Source organism: Terrapene carolina, unplaced genomic scaffold (genome assembly GCF_002925995.2).
Source record: "Terrapene carolina triunguis isolate 2854851 unplaced genomic scaffold, T_m_triunguis-2.0 Scaffold130, whole genome shotgun sequence".
NCBI lineage: Eukaryota > Metazoa > Chordata > Testudines > Emydidae > Terrapene > Terrapene triunguis.
In genome coordinates, this window is record NW_020664481.1 from 19,123,566 (window position 1) to 19,138,774 (window position 15,209).

The 15,209-nt window shown below is 47.5% G+C and overlaps 1 protein-coding gene across 1 annotated transcript; it reads right to left on the minus strand.

Moving 5' to 3' along the window:
- Positions 1-476: 476 nt before the first annotated feature.
- On the minus strand, positions 477-4,561 carry FITM2 (fat storage inducing transmembrane protein 2). Its single transcript, XM_024206968.3, has 2 exons — positions 4,329-4,561; positions 477-2,694 (listed from the first exon to the last, which is right to left on the minus strand). Exons 1-2 carry the CDS (start codon positions 4,499-4,501, stop codon positions 2,079-2,081), a joined length of 789 nt encoding a protein of 262 aa, XP_024062736.1. The 5' UTR covers positions 4,502-4,561; the 3' UTR covers positions 477-2,078.
- Positions 4,562-15,209: the final 10,648 nt, after the last annotated feature.

Consider the following 15,209-nt stretch of genomic DNA (forward strand, 5'->3'; position numbering starts at 1 on the left):
GAGCTCCCGAGTACCCTCAACCAAAGGGAACAGAGGGACGTCAGCATTTCAAAGGATCAGGCCCCAAATGAGAAATGAACCTGTTTGTATGTGCAGGACTGTCTCCCTCTCTGGCTAGCAAAGAAGTGTCATGGCAACATGAACATATTAAGATCAGGGTATGGAACCCCTTGTCCTAAAGGCAGCAAAACACTTAACTCAGGGCACGTCTTCACTACCCGCCGGATCGGCGGGTAGCAATCGATCTATTGGGGATCGACTTATCGCATCTAGTGAAGACGCGATAAAATCAATCCCCGATGGCTCTGCCGTCAACTCCGGAAATCCACCGTGGCAAGAGGCAGAAGCGGAGTTGACGGCGGCACGGCAGCGGTCGACTCGCCACCGTCCTCACAGCCAGGTAAGTCGACCTAAAATACGCAACTTCAGCTACGCTATTCACGTAGCTGAAGTTGCGTATCTTAGGTCGACCCCCCCCCCCCCTAGTGTAGATCTAGTCTCAGAATCAAGTAATGTAGAAAATTAGGTCCATTACTGTGCTATTAGAACTAGCTACAGTTTAGCAGACATACAGATGAGCTACCAAAAGCTTTTGATAGCCTGCTGGACTCACTACTACTGCTGTAAAACTGATTTTGGTTTGTCTACCCCGACATGAATAAGCCTTTTGTAAAACAAGATAAAACTTTTTTAAACTAAAAATTATGCTAAATGTCCATCTCACATAAAGGACAGAACAGAGACGTCCCAATCTGTACATCATAATAGGGTTTGACTGGCTACCACTTTTTGCCACAACTTAGTATGCAATTAAAATAGCTTATTGATGCCAACAAAAAGGTAAGAGTAAATATTTCTTTAAGCATATTGCTATAGTACCCTTGGCAAATACTATATTACATACAATCCCCAATAAACAGAATGATTCAAGATATAGTGGGTCCAGTCAGTGCACTTGTTACATGAGGCCAGAAATCCGCAGGGCGTCTGAAAGGTACACATCAAACAGAGCTTTTTTTTATTGCAAATACAAAATTTGCAACTTATAACATCTGAAAAAAAAAATTTTAAATCATTAACATTTTTGTACGAGCCAATTAACAGAGAATTGGGAGGAGTCGTCTTATTATTACATTTTAACAAAACATACCATCTTGCTATTTTTACAATTAGTGTCAAGAATAAAGGGGCAAAATCGATTTTTTAAAAATCAACTGAAGCAATAAAACTTATTTTTTAGGAATTCATTTTCAAAGATTGAGAGTAGCAGTCAATTTAAAGCTATGACCTAACATTAGACTCTGGGTCTCAAAAAACAAAGTCTCTCTTCTCGCTGCTGAATATACAGATGGCCAATTAAGATTTATGGGATGTGAAAGTATTTAACAGTCTGAGAATGTGAGGCTTCACAACCCAGCTACATTCTGCTTTAATAAGTGCATTTTGATTGCCAATTAAAAGTCTGTTGCAATAGTTAGCACCATTACACTGCCCCAGGCACATTTGTAAAGTTCACAACTAGAGTATTCAAAAAGTCAGACTTAAAACCTAGCACAAGATTTGGACCATGTGAAATATTTTATCTTAAAAAAAGATGGGGGTGGGGAAGAGAATGATGAATTTCAGATCAGTGAAAGGTGTTGGTTTGACAGCCCTAAAGACTGAAGACCTCTGTCAATCCTGGATCCTCTGTTTATCGACAGAACAGGTAGAGAGAGCACAGGCAGCAGTGCAGGCTTTCCTTACAGCACCTTGCCAATGGGCCTCAAGCTTGCCCCAGCAGGACCCACAGGAAGGGAGAAGATAATTCAGTCTCCAGGTGGGATCCAACCCTTGGCCTCTCTGCTCAGATTTCAGTTAGGTGGCCAATTATACCCAATCACGGTAGGCAGTTCTGTGATATCAACATTTGCTCATCAGGAACCGTATCATAGCCACAAGCCAGGCATCAGACTGTAAAGACTATTGGCCTTTCTTCCCATCCCCTTAAATATGCTCTTTACTAATAAAAAAAAAAAAGTAGCATTGGACAAACTAATATTCCTGTATTTAAAACAAAATCTGAAACACAGAAACTTTTATCTGCTACAATTAGGCTTCTTTGAACTCAAGCTAGTGTTTTGGGGAGGAAGTCCAGGAGAAAAGGATTTCAAGTACCAGAACCTGTATGTTCCATACCAGGCTGATAGACCCACTAGGGTGCCAAACAATTTTTGGGAGAAGTCATGGAAATATAGAGCAGTGCAAAAAAACATCCAGACCCAGATCAGGGTGAGAAAGCTCAAGCCAACGAACAGGGCATTGACCACTGCATGTAATCGTGGGCTCCGATCAGTGTTCAGGACATGCAGCACAGCCATCTCCTCCACAATCATCAGGGCACAGTATGTTAGGAGGAAGGAGTGCCCTGAGATGTCGAAGCCGTGCCAGAAGCCACCACCCTGGCGGCACTGCCACTTGCTGAGGTGCTCCTGGAACAGCACATCAAGTGCTGGCGATCTGTAGCAGCTGCCAGTGAAATCCTCTATGTGCAAGAAGAGACTAGTGCAGACATACCAGACCATGGTGCCCACCAGCAGGGTGCTGATACGCCGCAGCATCCCCAGGACGTTTCGGCTGAGACAGTAGTTGGTGATGGCAATGAAGGGTAGCAGCAGCCAGAATGTCCAGGCCCAGGCCAATTTGACAAAATAGCTGCCAGGGAGAAGTCAAAGGAAACGTATAAATATATTAACCTTCAAGTCAGCAAGGAAGAGGTAGGGATTAGGGGTGTACATGGAACAGGTTTCTAAATTACATCATTCACAGCTATTTACTTTGGTTATTTACACAGCACCCACACCACAGCATCTAATCTAGAACCCTAGAGAACGGGGGTTCTTAAGCTTTCAAGTGACAGCCAAATAGACTGTCTTGTGGACACATCCCTCCCTCTTCATGACTGTCTGGACCAGCTCCCTTGCCCTCCAATCCACAATGGATTTACATCCCCATGGCAACTACAACTGCTACCGTGAAAAAGTAATATCAATAACCTGGGGGTTGGGGGTGTTGCACTTTGCTGCTCCTGTAGGCTCCACTCATTTGCATACACGAGGGGCTCCCGTACAAGTTCCCTGTGGGCCACTCTCCCAACTCCAGGGATTCTCTGCAACCCCCCGCATGCTCACGTTGGGGATTCTGTGTGCCTCCCACTCCTCACCTCCCCACCCCCCAGGGTTTGTGTGATCCTCCATTCCCCCCAAACCGAGAGCTCTGTTTACTGTCCCTTCCCCTCATCCCAGGGGTTGTCCATTATCATTATTTCACTTCTTTCTGTCTGGAGAAAAATCATTCGGGGTGTCAACACATTAAACTATTGATGAACAGGGATGAGACAAGGGGTATTGTTATGCTGGAAAGTATTAATTGTTGCCATCAACCAGTTCTTTGATCTACTGACAATTGCAGAGGTACTTGAAAATATGGCAGGGGCTTCAAGTGTCCTCCATTTTTCCAACATTCAGAAGTTATTGCATTATATAACCAAACAGACAAATGCCATCAAACTGAATGTAAGACCTTGCAAGCTTAGCCAAATATTTAATGTGTTTTAGGAGCTAGAAGAAAGAAGGACAGTCAGCACCATCTGATCTAATCGCTCTCAGATCCTGTCTCCAAGATTCCCTGCCAATTTCTGGGGCTTTACAACTATGTTTTTCTATTTAAAAAATATGTCTCCCTGTTTCTGAGTGGAAGATCCAAACAGACAAAACTGATTTACTGTACAGGAGAAAGACTAACAGAGCGACAATGACTGCACACAAAAGGCTGCCAGAAGCACAATGTAAAAGGGAAAAACGCAGAACTATTTTCTCTCTCATCTCTGTCTTTTGCAGGAACCTCAGGGATCAGGGGAACACTAGCAGGTACAGCACAAGCAGGCTGATGCATGATTGTTAGGTTCACAGGTCCCTTTAATGCTGTTGCTCACAGACGGCCGGTGCTGGCTGGCTCCCTGCATAGGGCTCCCCTGCCCCTCTGTGTCCTACAAGCAACCAGGCCCAACAGGATGAGCGTGTTATGCGTGTCCTGACTCTAGTATCCTTCTGCAGCCCCGCATGAAAGGAGGCACGTATACATTGCTGGTGGGCCAGCTTGTGCTCCATCACAAGAGTGCCTGCTGGGGCCACTTGGATCAGGGCTCAGCCAGCCCCCGCTGTCCCCCCGAGCCATACACCACCCAGCAGGGTCACTCATACCCCCAGCACTGTCCTCCTAGGCCCCCCTGCCCAACCTGTACACACCCCAGCAGGCCCCGCCCCCTCCCCGTAGCCCCGCCCCCTCACATGTTGAGCAGGTTGCGCTTGCTGCTCATGTAGGAGTCGGGCAGCGGCCCCAGCGCCTTCAGGAGGGAGCCGCCCAGCATGAGGCCCAGCAGGCCCCAGGGCAGCCATAGCCGCATCGAGCTCCGCACCAGGGCGGTGCGCAGGGGCCGGGCGCAGCGATCCAGCGGCTCCATCGCGAGTACGCTCACTCCCGCCGCAGCGACAGCCGGACGAGCTGATCACGCTGCGCTGGCGGCGCCCGCCTGCCTGTCCCGGCCGCCGTACTGCGTCACCGCGCGTGCGTACGTGCGTCACGACGCACCGCTCCCACTGGAGTCCAGGGTACAAGGGCGCCGGCGCCATCTAGCGGCCGCCGAGGGCCAGGGCCGGCCCGCGGGAGCTCAAGTCGCGTCTTACCGAGCCGCTTGTTTGTGCAAGGCGGAGTCGCGTATTTATCTCGGGAGACTGGGCAGCTTTGCCAGGCAGTGCCGGTCGGGTCTGGTCAGGTACCGCCGCGGCCGGGCTGTGCCCGCCCCCTGCAGGACTGGGGCGAGTCTCTGGGGTTTCCCCCCTCCGTGACCGGCTCCCATCGCTAGGCTTCAGAGTGAACAGGCCGGGCTCTGGGGGGCGGCTGGCGGGGCCGCGTGTCCCGTCCCTCAGGCCCAGGGAGGCGTCGTTATCTTCATCACAAGGCAGATTGGGCTGCAGGAGGCGGCTACCAGAGCCAAGCAGTGGCTGGGCCCCACCCAGCACGGCACGGCCCCCCTGCGGCTCTAGCCAGGGCACTCCCACCCACCCGCCAGGGGAGCCCGGCCCCCGGGCACCTTCCGGAGGCTCCAGCACGAACACAGCCCCCTCTGCAGCTGGGGGCGAGTACCTCACTGCAATGCCAGGGGGCAAAGGCTCTGGGCAGCACCGCGGGCAGGGCAGAGCGGTAGCATTTACCTCAGGAATGGGGCTGTTTAAAGCCAGCCTGAGCCCTGCTCCCCCTTCGCTGGCACCAGCCGTGGCCCCTTTGCTGATACAATTCAATAAACCCGGAGTTTTTTCACAGCTTTCCACTAAGTGGCACCACATGCCTGTGGAAAGGAAGGAACCTGGCTATTCCTGACAGCCTCAGGATAGCACCAGATCCTGGGTGGGGGGTTGCATCAGTTTACCTGCTTCACTTCCGTTTATCACGCTGGCTCTGAAAAGCTCCGTGTGGCCTCAAGTGACTAGACGCCTCAGCCAAATCCCCCAAAGGATTTAGACACCACTGCCCTGCTCCGCTCTGGTGCCATCTAACTCCCCAGGCCAGAGCCTAAACTCACTTGCCACCTATTTTTGCTGTAAAAGTTCCTTACCCACCAAAGTTTCTGCTTTTTGGTATTCCCGCTGCTGCCTTGCTCAGGATGCTCTAGTCCAGGGGTTGGCAACCTGTGGCACTCTGCTGCCAGCCTGGTGTCCTGGCTGCTGGCCCCGCTCAGCCTGTTGCTGGCCTGGATGGATGGAACCCCGGCCGGCAGACGGGACCCCGGCTGGCAGGGGCCGGCGGAAGGAACCCCAGACCAGCAGCGGGCTGAGCGGCTCAGCCCACTGCAGGCCTGGGTCCCAGCCGCTGATCTGCTCAGCCCGCTGCCAGTCTGGGGTACCATCCGCCGGCCGCTGTAAGTGTAAAATGTATTACTGGCACGCAAAACCTTAAATTACCACGAATAAATGAAGACTTGGCACACCACTTCTGAAAGGTTGCTGACCCCTGCTCTAGTCCCTCTGCACTCCCACCTGGGTTGCCTAACCACCATGCTATGGAATCATTCTCACTTTCTCTCAGTGGCCCAATGGCTAATTATTTTATCCAAAAACAGCATCAACAGGAGAGATTCATGGACACCCACTCAGAACATCCCATAGCCCAGTGGGTAGGGCACTCTCAGGAGAGGTGGGAGTCTGTTCAAATCCTTTCTCCCGATCAGGCTGAGGGGGGAATTGAATCTGGGTCTCCAGCATCCCAGGTGTGTGCTAATCTCTGGGCTAAAAGTTACAGGGGTGGTAGTACCACCTTCTCCTCTTCTAGCCATTTTGTTTCAAATTAGGAAGGTGTCTGACCTTCCCAAGAACCAGCTTAAGCACCTAACGTGCCCCACTCCAGGAGAGGAGTTCCTGGCTGTGGATCACAAACAGAAAAGGGCACCTGCCTTCAGCCTGTAGTTAGGTGCCTATCTTTGTGAGAGGGGTGGGGCTTAGGATACACCCTCAGGTTAGCATCTCCTATTGGCTAACTGAGGCAGCTGTCCATCTAGCATGCAGGCTTTTGTGGATCCCATTTTTAGGTGCCTATCTCTCCTGCATTGTGAAGGGAGCATAGGTGCCTATTTTTATTGTAGGACCGAGGACACCATCGTGCTAGGTGCTGTACAAACAGAGCAAAAAAACAGTCCCTGTCCCAAGGATCTTACAGTCTAAGTACATGCCTATTAATCTCAAGTTCTCAGGAGGGTATTTTTGGCTGAGAATGGCTTGATAGGTCCCTTTCAGGGTCCATCAATGCTACTCTTCTTTGGGACACACAAAGTACTGTAGAGCAACAAGGCATCATGTTCCCCCATGCTAGTGGTTAAATAGAATTTTTTTTTAAATGCTGCCAGACACCAGTGGCTCCTGGCACAGGAGACCAGGTTTGGGTACCGAAGCTGGGTCTGTCACAGTGGTTTGGAGCGTATGGCTTGCTACTAGGTTACCACACACACACACACACACACACACACACAAAAACAACCTCTTCTCCCTTTTGTCCAAGTAATTTATAATGCTTAGCTACAGACCCCATACAGAGGTTTGTCCTGCTGAGAACTGTATGGCAGAACCTCATTTGGTAAACATGTCAGCTGCTACAGCTGAGTAAATCTCTGGGACCCCCCCCCCCCCCACACACACACACACACTAAATTTAAGGAATTGCTCTGCTGAGTACAATCATATTATGTGGCTGTCAGAGGCCCCACTCTGGGGAGAGCATTTCCAGTGTCAGCTGAGAACCATTTATCAAGGGGTTGAACAATTCCTCTGTCTCCTTGGAAACTGCCTTAGATAGGCAAAAGGTTAATTGGAAAAAGAAAAAACAGCCCACCCAACCCAAACATCTATGTGTTTATCTCTGTCTGCCTTTCCATCCAATATTAAAGTGATTGATTGTTTTACTCTGGGGAACACACAGCTTTTATGTGAGCTGACCAGATGTAGGGGAGTTCAGGACTGACTCTCATTGAAACAATTAGGGAGAGTCTACAGTCTGAGAATCAGAGAATTCAGGTACCCTGTAGGAATTTGTATTATATTATTGTTGTCCTGTGTTGATCAGGAGGCTCACACCAACCCTATTAAAGCAGATGAGGGACTCCTATGGAGACAGTTCTGTAAGCTGCCACAGAAACCTCTCCCCTGCTATATTAAGACAGGTAAATAGGATATGGTAGAAATGGCTGCGATAGCTACTCCTGCAATAGAAAAAGATACACTTCAGCTGGTGAAGGGTATGGTTGCAAACTGGAGATTTACAAAGAAAGAATAAAAAGCTAGTTATATCTTGATGGACTATATAATGACGAGAGGAGACATGATAAGAATCCACAAATATCTGAAAGTTATGTGTAAACCTCAAGGCTGTCGAAGAACTGTAGAAAGTGGTAAAAGAGGCAGCTGGTCTGATTGATCGAGTAGGCCTTTTCCATTTCTAATTTATCTGATTTAATGAAGGCCCAGAGATGAAGCAGGCTGGGTCCAACTGAGGAAATATGAATCATTCCCAGATCTTTCAACATCATCCAAATGAATATGAACCTTTCTTGATATTCCTACACTGGAAAAAGTCACAAATAATAATATGCATCACTGTCCAGATGTTTGGAAAAAATCTTCCGTTGTGCATACGAATGCCAAGAAATGGAGCAGAATGGTATTGCACACCCGGGAATTCCACCTTTGAATCCAGCCTCATTTAGGGAAATGAATTGCTCCATAGATTGTTACTATCTCACTAGTTAGCAGACCCATGTGAGCCTTTAATAATGAACCAGAAACTGGGCACAAAATTCACCTGCTCTGGGGGTTTATTATAGACCCAAAGCTCACCCGACTTTTACTAAGCTTCATGAATCTTTCAGTGTACCTGGGTCAAGTTTCCAGCAAGAACATCTGAATCAAGTTTTGAATGAACCTCAGGAACTTTTGTGGTTTTGAATGGAAACCAGATAAAACTTGATGGTTTTGACTGAGGTTTGAGGTTTCGGGTTCAAATTCAGAACTCAAAGGGAAGGGTGGTGAACTTAACATAGGCCAGAAACTTTACAAAGTTTTTATAGCCCCCTGTCATCATGCTTCTCACCTCCAGACCACTTCCCTGAGTCTGGGTGTGGTGGTGCAGGGCTTTTTTTCAGCCTGATGCCCTCCCATAGTCATTCTGGTGTCACAACACCTATTTTTATACAGAGCCTAGCCCTCCAGCCAGGTCACTGTCCAGTCTGTTCCTCTTCCGGGTTAACAGAAAAGTCCCAGATAGGAAATCCCAAAGTCTGAGGGCTTCTGAGCTCAGTCCTCAACCTGCATCTGGGGCCCACAATACTTGACCTCTTCTCTTTCTGACGCCCTTACCATTCCCCAGACCAAGAGGGAAGGGAAGGGAACCCAGGCCCACCCTCTACTTTGGTTTCCAGCCCCAGGACCTTGTTTAGGTAGCCAAGGGCTGTTCCTTCAACCCCTCTGCCATTTTTCCTGGGCTGCTCCTATCTTTTACTGATCTTGTCAACATCTTTCCCCCCATCTCTGGATTCTAATATCCTTACTTGGGATCTCTGGTTCCTCACCACTGCTTCTCTGGCTCTACAGCTTTACCCCCTCAAGTTTACTCACAGCAGCTGGGAGATGACAAGTAACTCCTAGCTCTTTGGCTTAGGTGAGCCAATCCTACCCTCCTCTGAGCAGAAGGTCCCTGTCAGCCCTCTGTCTGGAGCTAGGGTTCTCTCCCAGGCCTCTTTGCCTTAGGTTAATCACTCCTACCCTCCTTTAAGCAGGGATTACCTCCCCAGCCCTTTTCCTGGAGCTGGGATTGTGACTTAAATTCCCAGTTCCCTTTAGCTGAACACCCTTACCAATTAGCCTTCCACTCTGGAGTGTTCAGCAGGGTAGCCTTCTGTCAGGGTCGGCCTGCTCTGAAGGCAGAGACAGCTCCCCGGGTCCCAACTCCTTCCCAGTTGGTTGGGCGAGAGGGCTACAGTGTCCAGATTCTTTCCTCAAGTACAATTAATTCCATGGAGCCTTAGGTCTCATATATATCTGTTGGACCCTCTGAAGCCTTAAAGGGCCATGCCAGGGGGTAGGGTGGGCTGACCACTCAGTGCTATCACCCTCGATAGCAGACTACCTTGGCACACTTTCCACAAACAGGAACTGCTGTATCACTCAGCTCTGTCGCTGAGCCCCTGAGATATATTAAGGTAGCAGAATATAGTAGGTGATAGTGTCTGACAAATACATTTCCTTTGGCTTGACCTAGATAGGAACTTCTTGCGAACCTCAGAGGCCAGATCAACTAGGCCTGCACTGATGGACATGTCTGGCTGAGTCTGACCACAGAGCTGAGCTCTTTTCTGAACAGCAGGGACAAAGAGGAAGAACCAGAGCACCCCATTTGCTAGCTGTTTCAAGGGGTCTTCATTTTTATGTGGTGATGCAGAAGTGAATTGGCAATTAATTATGGTGAAATGCCATGTTTCTAGGGCTAGGAAAGGCTGTCCAGCTGCAGAGACAAGGAGCCTGAATACTAGACCTGTGCAGAGTTTGAAAAGGCAAAGTCTAATAAAAATAAACATTGTTGTCCTAAGATCCTTATGTAGGCCTATGTCCATCGTAATCTCCAAAATTTGAGATTTCCTTGTCTTGTTCACCTCTCCATGTAGTATTCTGCACTTGGGATTATCAGGAGCTGCTAGCAGGAGCTAAGACCTGTCCATACATCTTCTGATGGTCATAGTATCTCTGGTCAGCCTTGGGTCAATAGTTCATGTCCTGGGCAGATGGCATATATAATGCTGTTTGTACAGAGTTTTTGTTTGCTTTCAGAGGGGATCACATGCTGGGACACTCCATTGAAACATAGTTGGCTCCTTGATGTACATCAAAGAATAAAGTGCATTGTACATCAAAAAGGTCTTGTTTACCGCAGCTTCACAATCTAACCTGTTAAAGTGATAAAGACGACTCTTTCACTTCTCTAACCAGTCAGAGAGGTCCCTTTAGAATGTCAAATAAGTTACTAGTCACCTCAAAAACAAAAAGTGAGAGAGACTAAGGGATACATTATGCAACCATTAGCACGTATTCCAACTCACCTGTGTCCCTCCTAAGATAATGTGCATGCCTTTCACCCATTCAGATCACGGACCTGTGGATCCTCCCCTTAGGCTGGGTGGAGGAAAGCCCGCCCACTTCCTGGATACCAACAGGACCCATTCAGTGAATTCTTGGAGCTCAAAAGATTGTCGATCTTATGACTACACACACACACACACACACACACACGACCAAATGGCTTGCTTTGGAACTACACTGAAAGCAATGGAGTTCCATCAGTGATGGATTTGGCCCCCTGTGATTTAATCATATTTATGAGTGATTTAATTTGTCAAACAGCTGTTGTGGAAGTAATTTTAAATCAATGTTTTAAAAAATTAAAAAGCAGCATGGAGCAGAGGTACTGCTATGGAACAAAGATCTTGTTTTTCATACAAATATCCTTAGTAGTAAAAACAAGGCGGGGGGGGGGGGGGGGAAGCAGACCCTGTATGAGACAGAAGGAGAAAGCGTTTCTCAAAGCATTTTTCAAAGTCATCATCAGCAAATCTGTGACAATGTGCAGTCTGAAAGAAGAGAAGGATACGTTGGAGTTCGCTTGCATTGCAGAGAAAGTCTTCATTTGGTACTGAGAATTTCAGTTAAGAAGGCAATCCAGGATAATGGCATTTGACGATTTATTATATGCTGTTAGTGACAATACTGCCATGACCATGTCTAGTGTTACTAGTCACAACATCATATCCCTGAATTAAAAAAATACAGCTGCATTCATGCAAATGATTGAGGATAATAGGGGCTGGGAATGGGTTTCACAGAGTTAAGTATTGTCTGCTTAAACCCCTTATGCTAGGGCGCAGCCGTCTTTGAAACTTTTCCTTCTTTGCTTCCCAGATTTGTAGTGCTGACATAGGTGCCGACTCCATAGCTAGAGGACCCATGGGGAAAAAATGGTGGGTGCTGAGCACCCACCAGCAGCCCCTCTATCAGAGCCTCCCCTCTGCCCCAGTGCCTCCTGCCCGCTGGCCGGCCCCGCTGATCAGCGCCTTCCCCCCCCGCCCTGTGCCTCCCGCCTGCCGCAATCAGCTGTTTCACAGCATGCAGGAGGCTGGGGGGGGGGGAGAAAGAAGTGAGGAGCGAGGATGCATCGGGGGAGGGGTGGAACAGGGGAGGAAGAAGCGGGTGGGGGTGTGGCCTTGGGCAAAGGGGTGGAGTGGGGACGGGGCCTGGGGCAGAGCCAGAGGTTGAGCACCCCCCACCACATTGGAAAATTGGCACCTTCAGATTGTTTTTCAAAGAGGTGCACTGTAAGCTGAAGTTCACTGGTTGCTTGATTGGCTGCTAATGAAACATATTGTGGCATCTGCAGTAGAATTTCATAAGCTTGGCACCAGTTTTAGATGAGTAGAGCTGATGTCATGGGCTCGAGATCCCTTATCTTCACTCCAAATTGAAACATGAGAATCATCTCTGAGGTCATGAGTTCTAGAATGTTCAGTGAGAAAAATCTGATGCTTTCCAGGTGTTGTGCAGATTTGGAACAATTCCCCCTCCATCTTTAGAGTCCTTTTATAGATGGGGTATTCCACATCCCACCTGTGTCTGCTGCCAGGGGCCACCAACTGATGCCAATACTCCTTTAGAAGAACCAATCACTGAGTCCCTATAAAGCAGTGGTTCTCAAAGCCGGTCCACCGCTTGTTCAGGGAAAGCCCCTGGCTGGCCGGGCTGGTTTGTTTACATGCCATGTCCACAGGTTTGGCCGATCATGGCCCCCACTGGGTACGGTTCGCTGCTCCAAGCCAATGGGGGCTGCGGGAAGGGTGGCCAGCACATCCCTCTGCCCACGCCGCTTCCCACAGCCCCCATTGGCCTGGAGCAGCAAACTGCAGCCAGTGGGAGCCATGATCGGCCGAACCTGCGGATGTGGCAGGTAAACAAACCAGCCCGGCCAGCCAGGGACTTTCCCTGAACAAGCGGCGGACCGGCTTTGAGAACCACTGCTTTATAGGGACTCAGAGAGGAGGATTCAGTTTAGCTAAACGTTTCCTCTATGGGGATTGCATATGGAAGATTTCTAAGGGAACAGTTCCCACACAGCTGGTGGAACTGTGACAGACAAAATCCATATTTATGTGAATTGATTTTGGGGGGGAAGCAGATATAGCCTACCGCTCCCCCTTCTTTTGTATGTTTTAACATGCATCCTCCTTGTGTTTGCAGAGGGGAGCCAGATTTTGCACTGTACTGCAGTGCCACTGATTTCAAGGATGTAAGTCTGTAAAGAATTTGGTCCATGGACTGTAAAATAAAAACCTAGGAAGCATCTTGACTCTGTGGAAAATAAAATGCATTGTATTGTAATGAGGAAAGTTAATGTGTCAAAGAATGTGCTTGTTACACTGTATTTGGCCTGTTAATCACTTTGGGGTTCTATTGGATTCTCAGTAAGCTTCAGTATCTCTACTGCTGCTCCTATATGTGTATATGGTGCAGGTATACTCTAAGTGGCCATGGTTATGCAGAAAGTTTCCCAATGCCTCTTTGCCTTCTGTGCCTCTCTGGCATTTGCTTCTTTGACTCTGAACTAGAAGTCAGAAAACATATGAAGTCAGGATTGGCAATCTGGTTCAGATAAAATAGGGTCCCCATCATACAAACCTTCATCTACTATTAGAACCAGTGTTGGTTCTTGTTTGATTTGAGTTTTGGGGAAAGGTACAGGCTGATTCTTATTGTCTCCAAACACATTGGTCTATCCATAGTTTTCACACCATGTACAGAGGCTTGGAAGGATTAGCTTTTTAATCACTAAAGGTTGGTAAATGTCAGTTTCACCATACATACAGAAACCGATGAAAAAATATTTCCATCTGTAATCAAAATTTTCAAAGGCAAAGTAAGAAAAATGCTGCTTGAGAACTCTGATTTAGGGATATTTACTTTGTATATTTTGACATGTGATATTGACAACTTGTGTTTTAATGGTTACAGATCTTTAAATTTTTGAATCTCAACATCTACTGTCATTAAATAATTGTCTGATTCTCCCATAATATCCCGCAATTGTGAAAATGTAATAGAAAATGCTTAAAACCCACAATTTTGCACAACTGAAAATTTACATGGATAAAAATTTAAAACAGCTTAAAATATCAATATTATTCATCAGTTATTTTAAAAAGTAGTTTTGCCCAGTCTACATATGTCCCATCCTTGTTTAGAGTTCTGTTCAAGTCACCTGTGAAATGTTCTATTATTTCTCTCCGCAGTTTGCTGATCTTTCCCAGAAGGACACCTGCAACCCAGATGGATCTGGGTATCACTCATTATCTGCCAGCTCCTTCCCCTGGTTGCTTTTCTCTTCATCCCTCCCTGTGTTTTTAAAATGATAATCATTTGGACATCATGTGCTTTTAGTGGCTGAGCTGCTTGAACTGGGAATTCATTCTTGCAGGAGCTTGGCCAAGTCCTTCTTGCTCTTTGTTTTCCTTGGTTCACGCTGCTTACATCTCAGTGATTGATTCTGTTTGATTTTGATTGTTAAGTGTGCTGGGATGTTTGCATAAAAGGTGCTACATAAGCATAATTTGCACAGTATTTTCTTTGCTTAATGGGAGCTTATGCCTGAAGTTCTGGGGTACTGGACTTTCCCTGGGACACTGCCTTTGATTTCCAGTGCCTCAAGCAATGTAGCATGCCCCCGCTCACCATAAGCTTGGCAGAGTGTGTTTAGCTGGACAGTTGTGATCACTCCTGAGTCTCTCAGGACTTTAAACTTCTGTCTGGGGAGGGATGTGACAATCTTTCCATGACACAGAACCAGGTGTTTTGCTGTCCCTTGTTACAACGGATGCTTTTAGACCCTGATTTGCCTCTATACCATGAGGACCTATGGATCTCTCACTTCTGTGAGTGGACGGTACATTATGTACAGCAGAAATACTGAATCAAGTAACTGAGGTGACAGAAAATGCTATTTCACAACCAGTGTGGCTGTTCAAACAAGTGGTAGGCTTTCCCCACTCCATAAACCAAGAATTTTGGAAGCAAGTATGGAAACTTACCCCAGATAGTTCAGTATGTACAAATTATCTCTGTTCTCAGCATCAAACTCTCTGCAGGTCAGACATTTCCCTGGCAGACTGTTCAAATGAATAAAAAGAATACGATTCTGGCTAAAGGGAATTTTCAGCAAATTTGGTGGTTATATCCAAAGATCAAAATAATGTGGTATATGGGGCAGCTACATATTCAAAGAGTAATAAAGAGACCAATTCATTTTTCAGTGGCAACAAATAGCAAATTAATACCTAAGGCTACAAAACAGACTTCTTGTTCTGTAAAGCCAGACTTCAGCAGTGTAGTCCAATGGCAGATTTTAATTTAAAAAGGAGGCTGATATTGTGGTTAGGTCACGGGACTGGGATTCAGAGGATCTGGGTTCAATTTGTGGCTCTGCCACACAGTTCCATCGTGACCCTGGGAAGTGTCACAGATCGGGTCGGTCTCCCCTTGCCCTCTGGTCACTTACCAGACTGCTGTGAGGAGGTCGGGACAGTGAATCCCCCA